The sequence below is a fragment of the Mirounga leonina genome, unplaced genomic scaffold (assembly GCF_011800145.1).
Source record: "Mirounga leonina isolate KUSES-001 unplaced genomic scaffold, KU_Mleo_1.0 Mir_128, whole genome shotgun sequence".
Classification (NCBI taxonomy): Eukaryota; Metazoa; Chordata; class Mammalia; order Carnivora; family Phocidae; genus Mirounga; species Mirounga leonina.
The window spans coordinates 4513365-4532988 of NW_023270320.1; the positions used below are offsets into that span (position 1 = coordinate 4513365).

Genomic DNA, 19624 nt, shown 5'->3' on the forward strand with positions numbered 1-19624 from the left:
ACTGGCTAGTATTTTGGTGAGAATTTTTGCATCCATTTTCATCAGGGATATTGGTCTGTAATTCTCCTTTTTGATGGGGTCTTTGGTTTTGGGATCAAGGTAATGCTGGCCTCATAAAATGAGTTTGGAAGTTTTCCTTCCATTTCTATTTTTTGGAACAGTTTCAGAAGAATAGGTATTAATTCTTCTTGAAATGTTTGGTAGAATTCCCCTGGGAAGCCATCTGGCCCTGGGCTTTTGTTTGTTGGGAGATTTTTGATGACTGCTTCAATTTCCTTAGTGGTTATAGGTCTGTTCAGGTTTTCTATTTCATCCTGGTTCAGTTTTGGTAGTTGATACATCTCTAGGAATGCCTCCATTTCTTCCAGGTTATCTAATTTGCTGGCATAGAGTTGCTCATAATATGTTCTTATAATTGTTTGTATTTCTTTGGTGTTGGTTGTGATCTCTCCTGTTTCATTCATGATTTTGTTGCTTTGGGTCATTTCTCTTTTCTTTTTGATAAGTCTCGCCAGGGGTTTATCAATCTTGTTAATTCATTCAAAGAACCAGCTCCTAGTTTCGTTTATCTGTTCTCCTGTTCTTTTAGTTTCTATTTCATTGATTTCTGCTCTGATCTTTATTATTTCTCTTCTCCTGCTGGGTTTAGGCTTTATTTGCTGTTCTTTCTCCAGCTCCTTTAGGTGTAGGGTTAGGTTGTGTACTTGAGACCTTTCTTGTTTCTTGAGACAGGCTTGTATTGCTATATACTTTCCTCTTAGGAATGCCTTTGATGCATCCCAAAGATTTTGAATAGTTGTGTTTTCATTTTCATTGGTTTCCATGTATTTTTTTAATTCTTCTTTAATTTCCTGGTTGACCTATTCATTCTTCAGTAGGATGCTCTTTAGCCTCCATGTATTTGAGTTCTTTCTGACTTTCCTCTTGTGATTGAGTTCTAGTTTCAAAGCATTGTGGTCTGAAAATAGGCAGGGAATGATCCCAATCTTTTGGTACCGGTTGAGACCTGATTTATGACCTAGGATGTGATCTATTCTGGAGAATGTTCCATGGGCACTAGAGAAGAATGTGTATTCCATTGCTTTGGGGTGGAATGTTCTGAATATGTCTGTGAAGTCCATTTGGTACAGTGTGTCATTTAAAGTCTTTATTTCCTTGTTGATCTTTTGCTTAGACGATCTGTCCATTTCAGTGAGGGGGGTGTTAAAGTCCCCTACTATTATTGTATTGTTGTCGATGTGTTTCTTTGCTTTTGTTATTAATTGGCTTATATAATTGGCTGCTTCCATGTTAGGGGCATAGATATTTACAATTGTGAGATCCTCTTGTTGGATAGATCCTTTAAGTAGGATATAGTGTCCTTCCTCATCTCTTATTACAGTCTTTGGTTTAAAATCTAATTTGTCTGATATAAGGATTGCCACCCCAGCTTTCTTTTGGTGTCCATTAGCATGGTAAATGGTTTTCCACCCCCTCACTTTCAATCTGGGGGTGTCTTTGGGTCTAAAATGAGTCTCTTGCAGACAGCATATCGATGGGTCTTGTTTTTTAATCCAGTCTGATAGCCTGTGTCTTTTGATTGGGGCATTTAGCCCATTTACATTCAGGGTAACTATTGAAAGATAGGAATTTAGTGCCATTGTATTGCCTGTAAGGTGACTGTTACCATATATTGTCTGTGTTCCTTTCTGGTCTACGTTGCTTTTAGGGTCTCTCTTTGCTTAGAGGACTCCTTTCAAGATTTCTTGTAGGGCTGGTTTTGTGTTGGCAAATTCCTTTAGTTTTTGTTTGTCCTGGAAGCTTTTTATCTCTCCTTCAATTTTCAATGACAGCCTAGCTGGATAGAGTATTCTTGGCTGCATATTTTTCTCATTTAGTGCTCTGAATATATCCTGCCAGTCCTTTCTGGCCTGCCAGGTCTCTGTGGATAGGTCTGTTGCCAATCTAATGTTTCTACCATTGTAGGTTACATATCTCTTCTCCCAAGCTGCTTTCAGGATTTTCCCTTTGTCTATGAGACTCGTAAGTTTTACTATTAGATGTTGGGGTGTTGACCTATTTTTATTGATTTTGAGAGGGGTTCTCTGTGCTTACTGGATTTTGATGCCTGTTTCCTTCCCCAAATTAGGGAAGTTCTCTGCTCTAATTTGCTCCATTATACCTTCTGCCCCTCTCTCTCTTTCTTCTTCTTCTGGGATCCCAATTATTCTAATGTTGTTTTGTCTTATGGTATCGCTTATCTCTCGAATTCTGCCCTCGTGATCCAGTAGTTGTTTATCTCTCTTTTTCTCAGCTTCTTTATTTTCCATCACTTGGTCTTCTATATTACTGATTCTCTCTTCTGCCTCATTTATTCTAGCAGTTAGCGCCCCCATTTTTGATTGCACCTCATTAATAGCCTTTTTGATTTCTACTTGGTTGGATTTTAGTTCTTTTACTTCTCCAGAAAGGGTTTCTCTAATAACTTCCATATTTTTTTCAAGCCCAGCTAGTATCTTTAAAGTGATGATCTGAACTCCAGATCTGACATCGTACTAATGTCCATATTGAGTAGGTCCCTGGCAGTCGGTACTACCTCTTGTTCTTTTTGTTGAGGTGATTTTTTCCGTCTTGTCATTTTGTGCAGAGGAGAATAGATTAATGAGAGAACAAAATGCTAGCAGAGTAACAACGTCCCCAGAAAATATACTGTAAAGAAATCAGAAAAGACCTGAAGCAGTGGGAAAAGAAAGGGAAAGAGAGAAAAAAGAAAAAGAAAAAAAAGAAAAAGATAAAGATAAAAACAAAAACAAACAAAACAAAACAACAACAACAGCAAAAAAAACAGAATGTGATCAAGTATGATCAGGCTGGTATATAGATCAGTGCCACACACTAGATTTGGGGTGTATTTTGGTCTTTTAGAAGAAAGTGCCTCCCAAAATTTTAAAGAAAGAAAAACTTATATATGTACAAAAATAAGGGTTGATATGATGAAGGGATGGAATATGATTGTAAAGATGGAAATTATAAAAAATTTTATAAAAGGAATTGATAAGAAGTTGTTTGAAAAAAGAAAGAAGAGGATTTAAAAAGAGAAAAAAGAAAAAAAAAGGGAGAGGATGTGATCAGGCAGGGGAATAGAAAACACCATATACTAGAGATTTAGGGTATATTTTAATCTGTTAGAAGAAACTATCTCAAAATTTTAAAGAGAGAACAACTTATATATATAAGCCAAAAATACAGGTAACTACTATGAAGGGATAGAATAGGACTCTAAAAATGAAAAATAAATTTTTTTTTTTAAAAAGGGATTGATAAGATGTTGGTTGAAAAAGGGAAAAAGAAAAATTCAAGAAGAAAAAAAAAAGAAAAAAAGACAGTTAAAAAAAAATTAACTTTAAAAGACTAAAGAATCATGGTAAAAAAGCCGTGAATTCTATGTGCAGTAGTCCCCTAGCGCTGGAGTTCTGCCGTTCTCATTGATCGGTAAACTTGGTCTTGGCCGGCTGTTCTCGCTGATCTTCTGGGGAGCGGCCTGTTGCCGTGGTTTCCAAATGTCTCTGCCGGAGGCGGAATTGCCCCGCCCTTGCCCCCTCCCGGCTAAGTAATCTGCTCGGGTTTGCTCTCCGGGGCTTTTGTTCCCTGCGAGCTTTCCGTACAGCTTTGGAGGCGGAGAGTGAAAATGGCGGTCTCCCAATCTCTGCCCCGGAGGAGCCGAGAACTCGGGGCCCTGCTCCTCAGTGAGCCCCCAGAGAAAAGCCGTCAGTCACTCCCGTCTCCCCGGTCTCTGGCCGCACTCCGTGCTCACCCGGCCTGTCACCCAGCATTTCTATCTCTGGCACCTGACCCCGGGTGGAGTCTCCAAACCCAGCAGATCCCTGCGGTGCGCTCCCATGCGGCTCCTCCCGGGGGAGGAAGGGGAGTCTCCCCGGATCTGCCGCTTGTTGGGTCCCTGCTGGAGGAGCAGGGGCCCGACTGGGCCGCGGATCACGGTTTATGGCCACCCCGAGCTGAGAGCCTGCGCCTGGGCTCCGCCTCTGCAGCCGGCTTCCCTGCTCCGTTACCTGGGAGCTCTGCCGCCCTCAGGCACCCCCGGTCTTTCTGTGACCCCGAGGGTCCTGAGACCACACTGTCCCGGAGGGTTCCACTCCCCGCTTAGCCACCAGAGTGACGTCCCTCGGCGGAGCAGACTTTTAAAAGTTCCGATTTTGTGCTCCGCGGCTCTAACACTTGCCAGAAGCAGCCGACGGAGGCCCCTCCCCTGCCGTCTATCCTCCCGAATATCACCTCGGATTCACTTCTCCGCATGTCCTACCTTCCAGAAAGTGGTCGCTTTTCTGATGAGAGAGTTGTTGCTCTTCTTTTCTTCAATCTCCTGTTGAGTTTGTAGCTGTTCAGAATGGTTTGATCCCTATCCAGCTGAATTCCTGAGAGGAGACGAAATCCAGGTCTCCTACTCCTCTGTCATCTTGCTCCGCCCTCATTTCTTTTAGTGTTAATTTTATGAATAGTATAGTTTATTTATTGATCTATGTCAGTGAAAATGTAAGTTTTATTATTAAGACTCTTGCAGTTAAGGCTTTCTTTTTGCAAATATTTCCTGCTGAACATGTCCCTGCATTGCTCTAGGCTCTTCCCCAATATGTGAATGTGCTATGTCCTGAGGTATATGTGTATGTATTTCTTTGAATTGAAGATATCTTACCTACTTTGGGTTTTTTTATTCTTTTTTTTTTAAGATTTTATTTATTTATTTGAGAGAGAGAATGAGACAGAGAGAGAGAGCATGAGAGGGGGAGGATCAGAGGGAGAAGCAGACTCCCCACCGAGCAGGGAGCCCAATGTGGGACTCGATCCCGGGACTCCAGGATCATGACCTGAGCCGAAGGCAGTCGCTTAACCAACTGAGCCACCCAGGCGCCCCGGGTTTTTTTATTCTTGAATGATCTGTGCATGTCTTCCATACATTTTTTGGTTATTTCATCAGCATTCACTTCTGTAAATTATCAGCAATTTATCATAGGTGTGGTAGAAGGCTCAGAGGTATGCTGTTTCTCCAGTAAACCAAATTTTCTTGGCATGAGACAGGTCTTGTAGGGAGGACCCCAATGATCTAGTAGTTCAGGTGAAGCAGTAGATGGGCTGGTGATATCTGTTTCTTATGGGGTGAACAGCCTCCTGTTTGTGAGGTTTACCAGTTTCAGAGGCCAGTCTGTTTATGAAGGAAATTTTGGGGGTTTTCCCACCCAATTAGATTGGGTTTTTCATAAAGAACTTTTAATGGGAATATCAGAATCATACATTTATTTCACTTAACTATGGAGTAAAGTTCTTTGGTTCCAATGAGCCAGTGGATATCAAAGGAGATTCAGGGCCAGAGGATGAAATCAGCTGTGTATGGTCAGAGATGCCTGCAATTTCATGAGATTGTAATCAGATGTAAGGCCCAATGACAAGGCTTTTTTCCCCCATTATCCTGGAGTGCTTTCAATGATCTTGTTGCTGAACTCCACCTACCCCCAATGAAATTTAGTTGCTTTTTTTGGTGACTCATATAGTGACATATCAAGAATATTATTTGAATTGTAAAGTCTGTCTTTAGTCATATATGTTTAAATTAAATAGCATGCAGCATAAAGCAATAAAGTTTTTCAGTGCAGGCCATTATAAAAATGTTATGATTGTGACAGAATATCTACACACTCAATAGTATGTCACATTTTACAAGAATTAGTATAATCCAGAGAAGACACATAACTGTGGGAGTCCAGGACAGTAAAACTATGCTCTAAGCATTGCCTGATGAAATTAAAATGAATTTGGTCAACTTCCCACAATGGTATACAAAGTAGTAGCTATACTCTTTGCTCTATGCCAAAGGCTATTAGTGGAAAAAACATTTTATTTTATTTATTTTTTGAAAAGATTATTTATTTATTTGTCAGAGAGAGCCCGCACAAGCAGGGGGAGCAGCAGACAGAGGGAGAAACAGGCTCCCCTCTGAGCAAAGAGCCCGATGTCGGACTCCATCCTAGGACCCTGGGTTCATGACCTAAGCCTAAGGCAGACGCTTAACTGACTGAGCCACCCAGGCATCCCGGAAAAAATATTTTAATTATTGTTAATTTGTTGTTCACTCTGGGAACAATGGTTTCTGATTCTTGTTTATATTTCAGTTGTGTAATGCAAGCCTCTAACTACTCATGACTTCCCCAGCCCCAGACAGTACTTCTTTATTTTTTCCTTACATGCAACATTCTACAACTTTGAGGTACTTTAGGAGTATAGGCAGTTCTTACTTTACCCAATCATTATAGAAGCTATGAATGTGTATCATGTTGAGAACTAAGAAAAAATTTATCAAGTGTTAAAACTAACACAAGAACAAAAATACACAAAAGCCATAAAAAAACAATAGCCAGGTTAGTTCCAGTGTTTAATAAGTTCAAACATACATTTTCAGAAGGTGTTACCTGTTGTGAAATTTCAATCTATTTTTTAAAAAAATAGTTGATGATTTTTTTAAAAGTAGTAATAGATTTATGGCAAAATTGAGCAAATAATACGGTGAGCTCTATATAACCATCCCTCCCACTACCCCAATTCCAGCACACAGTTTTTCTATTATAAGCATCTAATGTTAGTGTTGCACATTCGTTATAATGGATGAGCCAGTATTGATACATCATAATTAACTAAATTCAGTAGTTCACTTTTTGTGTTATACAATTTTGAGGATTTTCATAAAATTTATAATTTATAATGAATTCACTATTATAGCATCACATAAAATAGTTTCACCACCCTAAAAGTCCCCTGTGTTTCACTTATTCAATGCTCCTTCCCTTCTCACTCACTTTCATTTCTCTGATCTGTTTTGGGTTGATTTTTGCAGAAAAGATAGTCTGTGTCTAATTTTTTTTTTTTTTTTTGCATATGCACATCCAATTATTCCAGCAACATTTACTCAAAAGTTCATCCCCTATTCAATTGTCTTTGTTCTGTTCTTTTTCTTTAGTTAAGGTGGGAGTGATACTTCCGAGCTCTTTACATGTCAGAGCTGAAACCAGAAGTCCCTGAATTGCTCCAGTCTCTTTTTCACTGGTTAGCGCCTTCAAGTTTTGAATGATCCATTTGTTTTGGGAATTTCAGACCCTACTGATATATTTCCCTGTCTTCTTTGGAGCCTCAGGCTGCTAGCTTTGCCACCTTTCCTCTCCATGTTCTAACCTTGTTCCTAGGGAGACCCCTAGGTAGCCCATTGGAACCATCACTTCCACAAAACACGCAGAGTCAGCAATGCATGACCTGAGAGTGTGTGCCTTCTTAAAATTTGTGGTACTAGGTCAATTACCTGCTTTACCCAAGTCCCACCATTGGTAACAAATATCCATCATTGTCCCAGTGATCCTTTTCTGCAGGTAATCCTGCCCTTATAAAGTATCTTGCCACACTGAATAGGGCCCACCTCTATGATCATTAGGATCTGTGGAAATGATGGTGTGTTACTTTTGTGGATACGCCAGAAAGAACAGTTGTGATATTTGCATTTTATAGCATATAGAGCAACACACACAAATGTTCACATGTATTCCTCAAAATATATTTGGAATTTTTTCTACAGTTTATGTTTAGGTATGCAATCAATCTATAATTTTGCCTTACATGGCAAAAGGGACTTTGAATATATGATCAAGCTAAGGACTTTGAGAGTGTTAGGTATCCTCTATTATCATCTAAGCAGATCCAATGTAATAATGACAAAGGGCAGGTCAGAGTCAGAGGACATGTGAAAATGATATTTGGAGATGTTGTACTGCTGATTTTGAAGGTGAAGTTTCCATGAGCCAAGGAATGCAGGTGGCCTCTAGAAGCTGGAAAAGGTAGGGAAACAGATTTTCTCTAGAGCTTCCAGAGAATGCACAGCTTTCAACATCTTGATTTTAGTCCAGTAAGACCCATTTTGGACTTTTGATCTCCAGAACTAAAAAATAATGCATATACAGTTTTATACTAAGTATGGTACATTTTTTTTTTACAGCAGAAATAGGAATGAATACAAGACTGTGTCAATTCTGTGTTTCTTTTGATAGGCAAACTCCTTGAATGCATTTTAACTATTTCCTGCCAAGCAGCCTGCAGTTTTCTGAAAACAATAATTTGGCTATCATAGCAAGCTAGATAGGGAGAAATTGGCCTATTTTGGGAGAAATCATTGCTGCCAAGACATTTGTTGCAATCTCAGCAGCATTTTGCTGATGTTAAGTTCAAGGTCCAGTACTTAGGAGACTGAATATTAATGTAGGAGAAACATAAATGCCAGAAGGGACCTGTAAGAGGTAATCTATATTCTCTACCCCTTCTCCACCAACTGAGCCAGCTAGGCACCCCAGAAATTACCATATTTAAAGACTATACTTCCTGTCTTGAGTGTGTGTTCCACTGGGATTTAACTCTTGGTTGTCTACTTACCTTTTAAAATGTCTTTTACAAGAATACATTTTGGGACACCTGGGTGGCTCAGTGGGTTGAGTGTCCGACTCTTGATTTCAGCTCAGGTCATGATCTCAGGATCATGGGATAATGCCTCGTGTCAGGATCCATGCTCAGTGGGGAGTCTGCTAGAAATTCTCTCTCTCTCTCAAATAAATAAATAAATCTTTTTTTTTAAAAAAGTACATTTCATCTTTCTGAAGATGATCTTCTGTAACCCAGTGGTGAGAGAGAATTTCTCCCAAGAACAGACCATCAGATTCTTCATTAGATTTTCTCTGGCATAATATTCAGATCTACATGGCCTTATGACTCAGACTTGAACTATTGGTTTTCTTTTCCCGGCCCTTGGTTTGCAGGGAATTTTGTCTACCTTTTGCAAAAGTGTTTATTCAGAGTATTTTATTGCCCAGTTCCTGAATGGTTTTTCAGAGATTATTCCTGAGACACAAGAGGAGATTCAGTTGTTTCTGATAGCCTGGTTGCACTGTTTGTATGAACTGATTGATCTGATTTGCATGCCTATTTCATCATCTGGGCACTCTTAGTCTTCATTAAAAACCTAAGATGGAGTCACAGTGGACCAGAGAAAAATGGTTGCTTGCCCCCACGGGATTTCAAGAGCATCTATTGGAAAATGGGAATTTATTTTGGGTAGGCCATTGTTTTATTATAGGTGTAAAGACTGTTAAAAAGAAGATAACAGGCCCATAATGGTGTCACTTGGGGTAAGCCCCATGTTGACCAAACCAAGACTTAAATGGTTTTAACTCTCCCAGAAATAGAATCTTAAACCAGCCAAGTCAGGAATCACCTGATCATAACTAGCTATTGCCTGATAGACCCCTGATATCCCCTAAAGGAATGTAACTTTGCAATAACAAACACGCTTTTTTGCCAGTATAACTTCCTTGTTCCCGCTCCCTTCTGCCTGTAAAAGCTTTTCATTTTGTATAGCTTCGCAGATATTTCTTTGGCTAGACTAGATGCTGCCCAGTTTGAATTGATTTTTGCTCAGTTTATCTCTTAACAAGACCTACTGCAATAAGCTACAGTGAGTCTTTACATTCTCATACTCCATGTCTATATCATTAACCGGAGTGGTCACTGACAAATGATGCTTAGAGCATGAGGTTGGTTCTTAAGTGACCAAGTGACTTCCTAGTTTTCAAATCCAGAAAAACCTGCATTGATCCCTAAAATGTTAGTCAGATGAGCCTAGGTTTTAGGATTTCATTAGGCTTTTGCCTAAATATCTAATTTCTTCCCTTTCTCATGCATTAAGAACATATCTCAGTAAATGTTAGAGTGACTAACTGCTCTTGATCACCAGGGATTTTTTTATCTATATTTATGGCTATGGCAGAAGGAAAGTAGTTTTATTTTCTTGATAGTGTAGGTGAGTGAATAACCACCACAATAAGCTTTCCTTAATATTACAAGACCACCAACCCCACTGATGGAACTCATCGGGAATCTCAACAATGGTCAAAAGACCATTTGTCCCCGTTATCACTGAAAACTTCAACAACCTAGTTAGCTCCACACCTGGCCAGATGATCCATAGGCATTGTGACTTTGTCTTTTGTTTCAGCACAAAATTTAGGATGTGTCTAGGTAGTCTTCACTATATTTATTTATATTGTTTTCCTTTTGGCTTGCTGAATTTTGTTTTGTTTTTTAATTTGACTTATGTTATACTTAATTAGATGTGGATAAAAGAAGTATTAAAATATTTACATTACCACAGACAGCTCTCCCATAACTCCATTGACTTGGAGCAGTCAATCCCATTAGTATCTGAAACGTCTAATCCTGTCACAACACATTATTTTTGCCTACTACTGAACTTCACATGAATGAATCATAGATTTTGGATCCTTTTTGATTGTAGATTTTTTGCTTATATTTTTGATATTCAACTGCATGATTGAATATATCTGTAGTTCATTGGTACTTATTGTGGAGTAGTATTTTTTTGTATGAATATAACATAGTTTGTTTATTCCTGGAATTATTAATGAACATTTAGGTTGTTTTTGGTTTCAACTATTATGAAAAATGCTTCTAAAGAACATGTCTTTTTTTTCTATTTTTAGGAATAGAATTGCTGGGTCATATGTTAATTGTACTATTAAATTTGTAATAAAACATCAATCTGCATTTTAAAATCCTTGTAATATTTTACATTCCAACCATCCATGTATGAGAGTGGCAGTTGTTCCTTATTCTTACCAACTTTTGTTACTGCCAGTCTCTTTCATTTTAGTAATTTCAATGTGTGCTTGTATTTCACTGTAGTTTTAATTTGTATCTCCCTGATGACTAATCATACTAGACAGTGTCTCATGTGATTGTGCAACATTCATATGTCTATGTCTCCTTTTTGAATGTTTACATATTTTACATATTTTGATGGGATTGTTTGTTTTTTTATTATATAGTTATAGGAATTCTTAATATAAACTATATGCAAATCTTTTGTCAGATTTTCTCCCAATATGTGGCATGGTTTGTACTTTGTGTCTTATCAATCCCAAGGTTGTGAAACTTTCTCATAAGTTTTCTTTTAGTTTACTGATTTTAGCTTTGATGTGTATGCCTATGATACATTTTGAGTAACTTTTGTTGGTTAAGTATTAGGGCATATTTTTTCTCTATATGTATATCTAATATCTCTAGCCCCGTTTGTTGGAAAACTATCATTTTTCCCATTGAATTACTATGCTACCTTTATTGAAAAACAGTTCACATGCTTTGTGTTTTATTGATCCGTACATGTATCCTTACACCAGTACCATCCCTTCTTACCCTGATGCACAAAATTAAGTAAATTGTCTCTTCATATTTTGTACTTTTTTTGAAGATAGATTTGGTGATTTTAGGTCTTTGTATTTCTGTGTAAAATTTGGAATCATTTTTCCATTTCTACCCATATCCCCTAAAAAATAAAAAATAAAAAAAAAACTTTGCAAAATTTTGATTGGGATTTTTTTTGGGATATATACATGAATTTGTGGGGAATTAATGTATTCATAATGTGATTTTCAAACTATGAACATGGCATATCATTCCATTTAGTTAGATGTCTCTAATTAAATTAAAACCTAAATATTTCATATTTCTGAATGTTATTGTAATTTGTGTACATTTAAAAAAATCCATTTCCAGTGTCTTTTGCAGGCATATAGAAATAGAATTAAATCATGAAAGTTGATTCCTCTGATAACCAGTTTAACATTACTTTGAATGATCCATATTTTGGAAAATACCTGTGAAATGTCTAAATTAAAATGATCAAATAATCCCAGTGAATATATGAAAAAAAGAATAAAATTTTGGCATTTATTCCAGAAGTAGAGAAACATTTCGGTACTTTTCAACATATATCAAAATTAACAAAGAGACAAAAATTATGATATTAAATATTGAAGAGACATTTGATAAAAGTTTGGACAACTAGAAGTAAAAAATATATCCTTTGATTTCTCTAGTTTCTCAATGGCATACCACAGTTACCTATTTTATTTCTTTTTAAGATTTTATTTCTTTATTTGAGAGGCAGAGAGAGAGAGCTAGAGAGCACAATCAGGGGAGAAGGAGAAGCAGGCTCCCCACAGAGCAGGGAGACTGATGCAGGACTCGATCCCAGGGCTCTGAGATCATGACCTGAGCTGAAGGCAGCCATTTAACCAACTGAGCCACCCAGACTCCCTAACAGTTACCTATTTTTAAGTTTTCACATCCAGTCCCTTAGTGGGATCCATTTCTAAAAAAAAAATTTTTTTGAAGATTTTATTTATTTATTTGACAGAGAGAGATACAGTGAGAGAGGGAACACAAGCACGGGGAGTGGGAGAGGGAGGAAGCAGTCTTCCCCTCAGCAGAGAACCTCATGCGGGGCTCGATCCCAGGAGGCTGGGATCATGACCTGAGCCGAAGGCAAACGTTTAACGACTGAGCCACTCAGGCGCCCCATGGGATCCATTTTTAATCCGCGATTCATTGAACATCAACTTTCCACTTCCAACTTCCAACAAGCCCAGCATTTGGTGTAGCTTTCCATTATACATTGAATATTGTCAGAAAATGCTCTTCACTGTAGGCTCTGTCTTTGATTCTAGCATTTGGAGGCTTTCCCTTTCATGTCATTGATTTTTTTTTGCTCCCAATATTAATATTTAGTGTGTGTTCAATCTTCTGTCTTTACTAAATACTCTTGATAATTTTTATTAAAATCTTTATATTATGCATAATACATTATTTTTAATAATGAAACATGAAAATGGAAAAATACCTGACTCCTATAAATATTAAAACTTATATAATAACATTTTTAAAATTTTATTTATTTACTTGACACAGAGAGATAGCGAGAGAGAGCAGGCACAAACAGGAGGAGTGGTAGGCAGAGGCAGAGGGAGAAGCAGGCTCCCCACTGAGCAGGGAGCCCAATGCAGGGACTCCATCCCAGAACCCTGGGATCGTGACCTGAGCCGAAGGCAGACGCTTAACTGACTGAGCCACCCAGGCACCCAATAATAACATTTTTAAATAAACTTTAGTATATGCAGTTAATGTAATTGAAGACATTGACATTGTATCTAATTTTATATAGCATATTTATATAACAATCCAGGTATTACAAAAAGATCAGGAATAAATTATTATTCTATTAAAGCAACTGATAAATTTAACTTCCGTTTTGGGAAAGAGATACATCATTATAGCTTCCTTCACAACACACCACTCAAACCTAACACGAACATTTTACTCACATATTTACTGGGGTCAGATTGGAAGAAAGTTTTATCCATAAACTCAAGAACAAACCACAAAAAAAGATGATAGTTCTCAGAGTTCTCAGATAGTTCTACCATTTCACAATCTCACAATATCTAAAATTTACCCAAACAAACAAACCCAAAATGTACCAAAACAAAAGTCAGTTGTCAATGACAAATTATAAAACATAGTAAACATATATTAGTGGCCAGGGGTTAATATAATTAATATAAAAGTGCTTATGAATAAAGGAAATAAACAGAATGCCTTAACAGAAATATATGCATAGAAATATAAACCAGAATGTGAATTTTTTTTAAAATTTATAGCTCATTAGTAATTAAAATAATAAAACTGAAACAGATGTAAGCACTTATTTTCACCTATCACACCTATCACTCTACTAATTTTTAAATATTACTAACAGTCTTGTGAAACATCACTCTTGCACTGAATAGATAAGTATATAGATAGAAGGAAATAAATGTATGTTATAGTCTTTAATATTTTTGTACTCTATGACCTAATAACTTCTAGAATTAATCTTTAATATAAAATCTTGGAGATAAAAATAAATAATAATAATAATAAAATTTTCATTGAGGGCGCCTGGGTGGCTCAGTTGGTTAAGCAACTGCCTTCAGCTCAGGTCATGATCCTGGAGTCCCGGGATCGAGTCCCGCATCGGGCTCCCTGCTCGGCAGGGAGTCTGCTTCTCCCTCTGACCCTCCTCCCTCTCATGCTCTCTGTCTCTCATTCTCTCTGTCTCAAATAAATAAATAAAAATCTTAAAAAAAAAAAAGTTAAATCCTTGTTAAAAAAAAAAAAATTTCATTGAAACATCCTTTACATAAAATGTTATAATTTAGAAACCTCTATTTTGTTACATTCATAAATTTTTATGGATTCTCAAAATGATATCTTGAGGAGAATTGATGAGATGAAAAAGTACTATAATATAATAAATGGAAAAATACTTTTAAATTTACAGTGCATATATTTATGAACACAAAGAAGATTGACAGAAATTACATTAAATTTTTAACAGTTCAGTTTCTATTATTTATGGAATCATAAATAATTTCATTACTATCTTCTTTTCCTATACTGGAAATATATTAGTTTTAAATGAAATGGTGTTATAAATAAATACAGAAGTAAAAATTATAGTGTGATTGTAATTAACTAAGAGACATACTAGAGTACATTTTGACAATAAATAAAATGATTGAAAATTCCTATTATTGAACTTTATTATATTTACCTTTAGCATTGCAAACATTTGAGAAAATGCTGTAATCCTGCAGATTGTACTCTGACTGAATTTGCAGAGTGTGGCACTGGAGCATGCTGTGATACAGAAACTTGTCTGGTAAGCTTTCAAATTACTACAGTATTTTCTTTCATGAATTTTTCTGTTCTTGTGCATTCATTTCTTTTTTTTTTTTTTACACAACTTTCAAATATATAACTTTAAATATTTGATTCATACACAGTTGACTTCAGAATTCAGAAGATGTTCTTAGATTTTTTTCAACTTCTTTCTTATCTTCGCCTTCACTGTATTTCAGTCTCTACTCAAGATCCATCCAGTTATCCAATACTGATTCTAGATTATTTGGGTACTATGGATTCCTCTTGGTCATACCTGAGGCCATACCTGAATGTAGCTCTTCATGACCCAACAACTTATGACAAAATTACAAATAAGCCACCCAACACAAAGTTGACATTCAATGTTTGAATAAACAAACAATAATAATAATCTCATTTTGAGAACGGCAGAAAAGGAGTCCATGTAGAATAGTCAACAACATGTAGCATGTCTAATACTGAAGTTTAACTCTGTTAAACAGTGTGTCCCAGAAGTAGATTGAATCCTTGACTTCCCTTGGGAAGTTTTCCATTCAATTCTCCTTTATAGCCACACTTGAAAAGAGACTGAGTAAGATTTGTCTTTTGGGGATCACGTCATAGCATCTTACCTTTTCTGTGTCACTTTCAGGAGTCAACGACAATTATAGAAGCTGATTAATTAGAGATCTTGATTGCCAGATTTCAGATTTGCCAGGTTCTCTGTCAGTGAAATCTCTTCTAACGTCATTCTACTTTGTTCTATGTGTGTTCTTTTTCACTCTATGTGCTATAACTAAAACCAGTGGTACTTGTCTTCAAGGAGCATAAATATAGAGGCAAGCCTAGAGTTTCTGCCACTTAGCAATAAACCTTGTTGCTCTTCCCTTCACCAGAGCTCTCATCTTGGCCTTTGTCTCCAAATCAGCAGAATTGAGCAATAAGCCTTTTCTACACAGTGCCTTGCCCCTTCCCTTACACATGGATAATTCCTACATTTGGTAGGGCCTTTAAAAACATTAAGGTGAAAATCATGTACCATAACATTTGCAATTTTCAGGTGAACAATTTAGTGGCATTCAGTACATTCACAATGTTGTGCAACTGCCACCTCTATCTAGTTCCAAAACATATTCCTCACTCAAACAGGAGACTCCCAGCCCTTTAAGTCCTTGTTCTCCTTTCTCCCTTCCCCTCGGTCCCTGGCAACCACCAATTTGTGTTCTGTCTGGAGTAACCTATTCTGGATATTTCATATAAGTAGAAGCATAGAATATGTGACCTTTTGTGTCTGGCTTTCTTCACTTAACATAGCATTGAATGTTCATCCACCTTGTAGCATATGTATCAGTGTTCCTTTATATGGCTGAAAATATTCCATTGTATGAATATACCACAATTTTGTTAATCTAGTCATCCATTGATGGACATCTGGGTTTTTTCCAATCTGTTTCACTGGAGCTTTTGAGTAAATTCATAATTTGACTTTAGTTAAAAATGTAGTAATAATGGAAATGACAGAAATACATTGCTCTTGTTTAAATTATTTTATATTTTTGGTTTACTACTTTACAAAAATAATTGTTTTTCTTTGTCCCACAGATGTCTGTAAAAGGAACTGTATGTCGGGAAAGCAAAGATCCATGTGATTTTCCAGAATTTTGCAATGGAAGAAGTGAATTTTGTGTACCTGATGTGAAATCTGCTGATTTAGAACCATGCAATAATAAGACTGCCTATTGCTATAATGGGATATGCCAAGATACAGATAAACAGTGTGCAGACTTATTTGGAAAATGTAATAGTTGCAGTTTTTCTGGGGTTCATTTTCATTATTTTGTCTTATATTTTTCCCAGTAAAGTTAACATACAGAGTTATATTAGTTTCAGGTGTAAAATACAGTGATTTAACAATTTTATGCATTACTCAGTGCTCAGCATGATAAGTGTACTCTAATCCCCATCACCTATTTCACCTCTGGTAACCATCAATTTGTTCTCTATAGTTAAGAATCTGTTTCTTGGTTTGCATCTTTCTCTCTTTTTTCCTTCCCTCTGTTAGTTTGTTTTGTTTCTCAAATTCCACATGTGAGTGAAATCATGTGATCTTTGTCTTTCTAAGATTGACTTATTTTGCTTAGCATTGTTGCTCAATTCCTGTATCACTTCTAGCAATTTTTTGCTGGAGTCTTTTGGGTTCTCCACACAGAATATCATGTCATCTGCAAAGAGTGAAAGTTTGACTTCTTTGCCAATTCAGATGCCTTTTATTTATTTTTGTTATCTGCTGGCTGAGGTTAGGACTTCTAGTACTATGTTGAACAACAGTGGTGACAGTGGACATCCTTGCCATGTTCCTGACCCTAGGGGAAATGCTGTCAGTTTTTTTCCCATTGAGAATGATATTTGTTGAGGGTTTTTTGTATATAGCTTTTATGATATTGAGGTATGTTACTTCTATCCCTATACTGTGAAGAGTTTTAATCAAGAAAGGATGCTGTATTTTGTCAAATGCTTTTTCTCCATCTACTGAGAGGATCATATGGTTCTTGTGCTTTCTTTCCTTAATGTAGTGTTTGATTGATTTACGGATGTTGAACCACCCTTGCATCCCAGGAATAAATCCCCCTCGGTCGTGGTGAATAATGCTTTTAATGACTGTTGGATCTTGTTGAGAATTTTTGCATCCATGTTCATCAGGGATATTGGTCTGTAATTTTCTTTTTTCATTGGGTCTTTGCCTGGTTTTGGGATCAAAGTAATGCTGGCCTCACAGAAAGAGTTTGGAAGTTTTCCTTCCATTTCTATTTTTTGAAACAGCTGATAATAGGTATGATTCTTTAAATGTTTGGTAGAATTCCCTTGGGAAGCCATCTGGCCCTGGGCTCTTGTTTGTTGGGAGATTTTTGATTAGTGCTTTAATTTCCTTGCTGGTTATGGGTCTGTTCAGGTTTTCTATTTCTTCCTGTTTCAGTTTTGGTAGTTTATAAAACATCTCTAAGAATGCATCCATTTCTTCCAAATTGTCTAATTTGTTGGCATATAGTTGCTCATAATATGTTCTTATAATTGTTTGTATTTCTTTGGTGTTGGTTGTGATCTCTCCTCTTTTCATTCATGATTTTATTTATTTGTGTCTTTTCTCTTTTCTTTTGGATAAATCTGGCCAGGGGTTTATCAATCTTGTTAATTCATTCAAAGAACCAGCTTCTAGTTTCTTGATCTGTTCTACTCTTCTTTTGGTTTCTATTTCATTGATTTCTGCTCTGATCTTTATTATTTCTCTTCTCCTGCTGGGTTTAGGCTTTATTTGCTATTCTTTCTCCAGCTCCTTTAGGTGTAGGTTAGGTTGTGTATCTGAGACCTTTCTTGTTTCTTGAGAAAGGCTTATATTGCTATATACTTCCCTCTTAGGACTGACTTCACTGCATCCCAATGGTTTTGAACATTTGTGTTTTCATTTTCATTTGTTTCCATGATTATTTCTTAAATTCTTCTTAAATTCTTCTTAAATTTCCTGGTTGACCCATTCATTCTTTAGTAGGATGCTTTTTAGCCTCCATGTATTTGAGTTCTTTCTGACTTCCTCTTGTAATTGAGTTCAAGTTTGAAAGCACTGTGGTCTGAAAACATGCAGGGAATGATCCCAATCTTTTGGTATCAGTTGAGACCTGATTTGTGACCCAGGATGTGATCTATTTTGGAGAATGTTCCATGTGCACTCGAGAAGAATGTATATTCTATTGCTTTAGGATCTGAATATGTCTGTGAAGTCCATCTGGTCCAGTGTGCCATTCAAAGTCTTTATTTCCTTATTGATCTTCTGCTTAAATGATATGTCCATTGCTATGAGTGGGGTGTTAATGTCCCCTATTATTATTGTATTATTATCAATGTGTTTTTATTTGGTTTGTATAATTGGCTGTTCCTATGTTATGGGCATGAATATTTATGATTATTAGATCCTCTTGTTGGATAGACCCTTTTATTATGATATAGTGTCCTTCCTCATCTTTTATTACAGTCTTCGGTTTAAAATCTACTTTGTCCTATATAAGGATTGCTACCCCAGCTTTCTTTTGATGTCCATTAGCATGATACATTGTTCTCCACCCCCTCACTCTCAATCTGGAGGTGTCTTTGGGTCTAAAATAAGTCTCTTGCAGATGGCATATTGATGGGTCTTCCTTTTTTATCCAATCTGATATACTGTGTCTTTTGTTTGGGGACATTTAGCCCATTTATGTTCAGAGTAATTATTGAAAGATATGAATTTAGGCCATTGTATTACCTGTAAAATGACTGTTTCTGTGTATTGTGTCTGTTCCTTTCTGGTCTTTGTTTGTTACTTTCAGGTTCTGTCTCTGCTTAAAGGATTCCCTTTAATATTTCTTGTAGGGCTGGTTTAGTGATCACAAATTCTTTTAGTTTCTATTTGTCCTAGAAGCTTTTAACCGCTGCTTCTTCTCTAAATGACAGCCATGTTGGATAAAGTATTCTTGGCTGCATATTTTTCTCATTTAGCACCCTGAATATATCATGCAGTCCTTTCTGGCCTGCCAGGTCTCTATGGACAGGTCTTCTGCCAGTCTAATGTTTCTACCCTTGTAGGTTACAGACCTCTTGTTTCAAGCTGCTTTCAGGATTTTCTCTGTCTCTGAAATTTGCAAGTTTCACTGTTATATATGAAGATGTTGACCTATTTTTATTGATTTTGAGGGAGGTTCTCTGTGAGCCCTGGACTTGAATGCCTGTTTCCTTCCTCAAATTAGGGAAGTTCTGCACTATAATTTGCTCCAATATACCTTCACTTTCCTCTTCTTCTGGGATCCCAATTCTAATATTCACTTTATGTTATGACTTATATCTCAAATTCTCCACTTGTGATCCAGTAGTTGTTTATCTCTTTTTCTCAGCTTCTTTATTCTCCACCATTTTGTCTTCTTTATTATTAATTCTCTCTTCTGCCTCATTTATCCTAGCAGTTAGAGCCTCCATTTTTTATTGC

General features: G+C 36.7%; 1 protein-coding gene across 1 annotated transcript in view; it reads left to right on the top strand.

Annotated features, from left to right (window-relative positions):
• The window catches only part of LOC118009783 (A disintegrin and metallopeptidase domain 3-like), a 116520-nt gene that overhangs the window by 82065 nt on the left and 14831 nt on the right, over positions 1–19624 (top strand). The window contains exons 13-14 of the mRNA XM_035003822.1: positions 14534–14635; positions 16219–16414. Of these exons, the coding sequence (XP_034859713.1) occupies positions 14534–14635; positions 16219–16414 (298 nt within the window). The remainder of the gene's footprint in view (positions 1–14533; positions 14636–16218; positions 16415–19624) is intronic.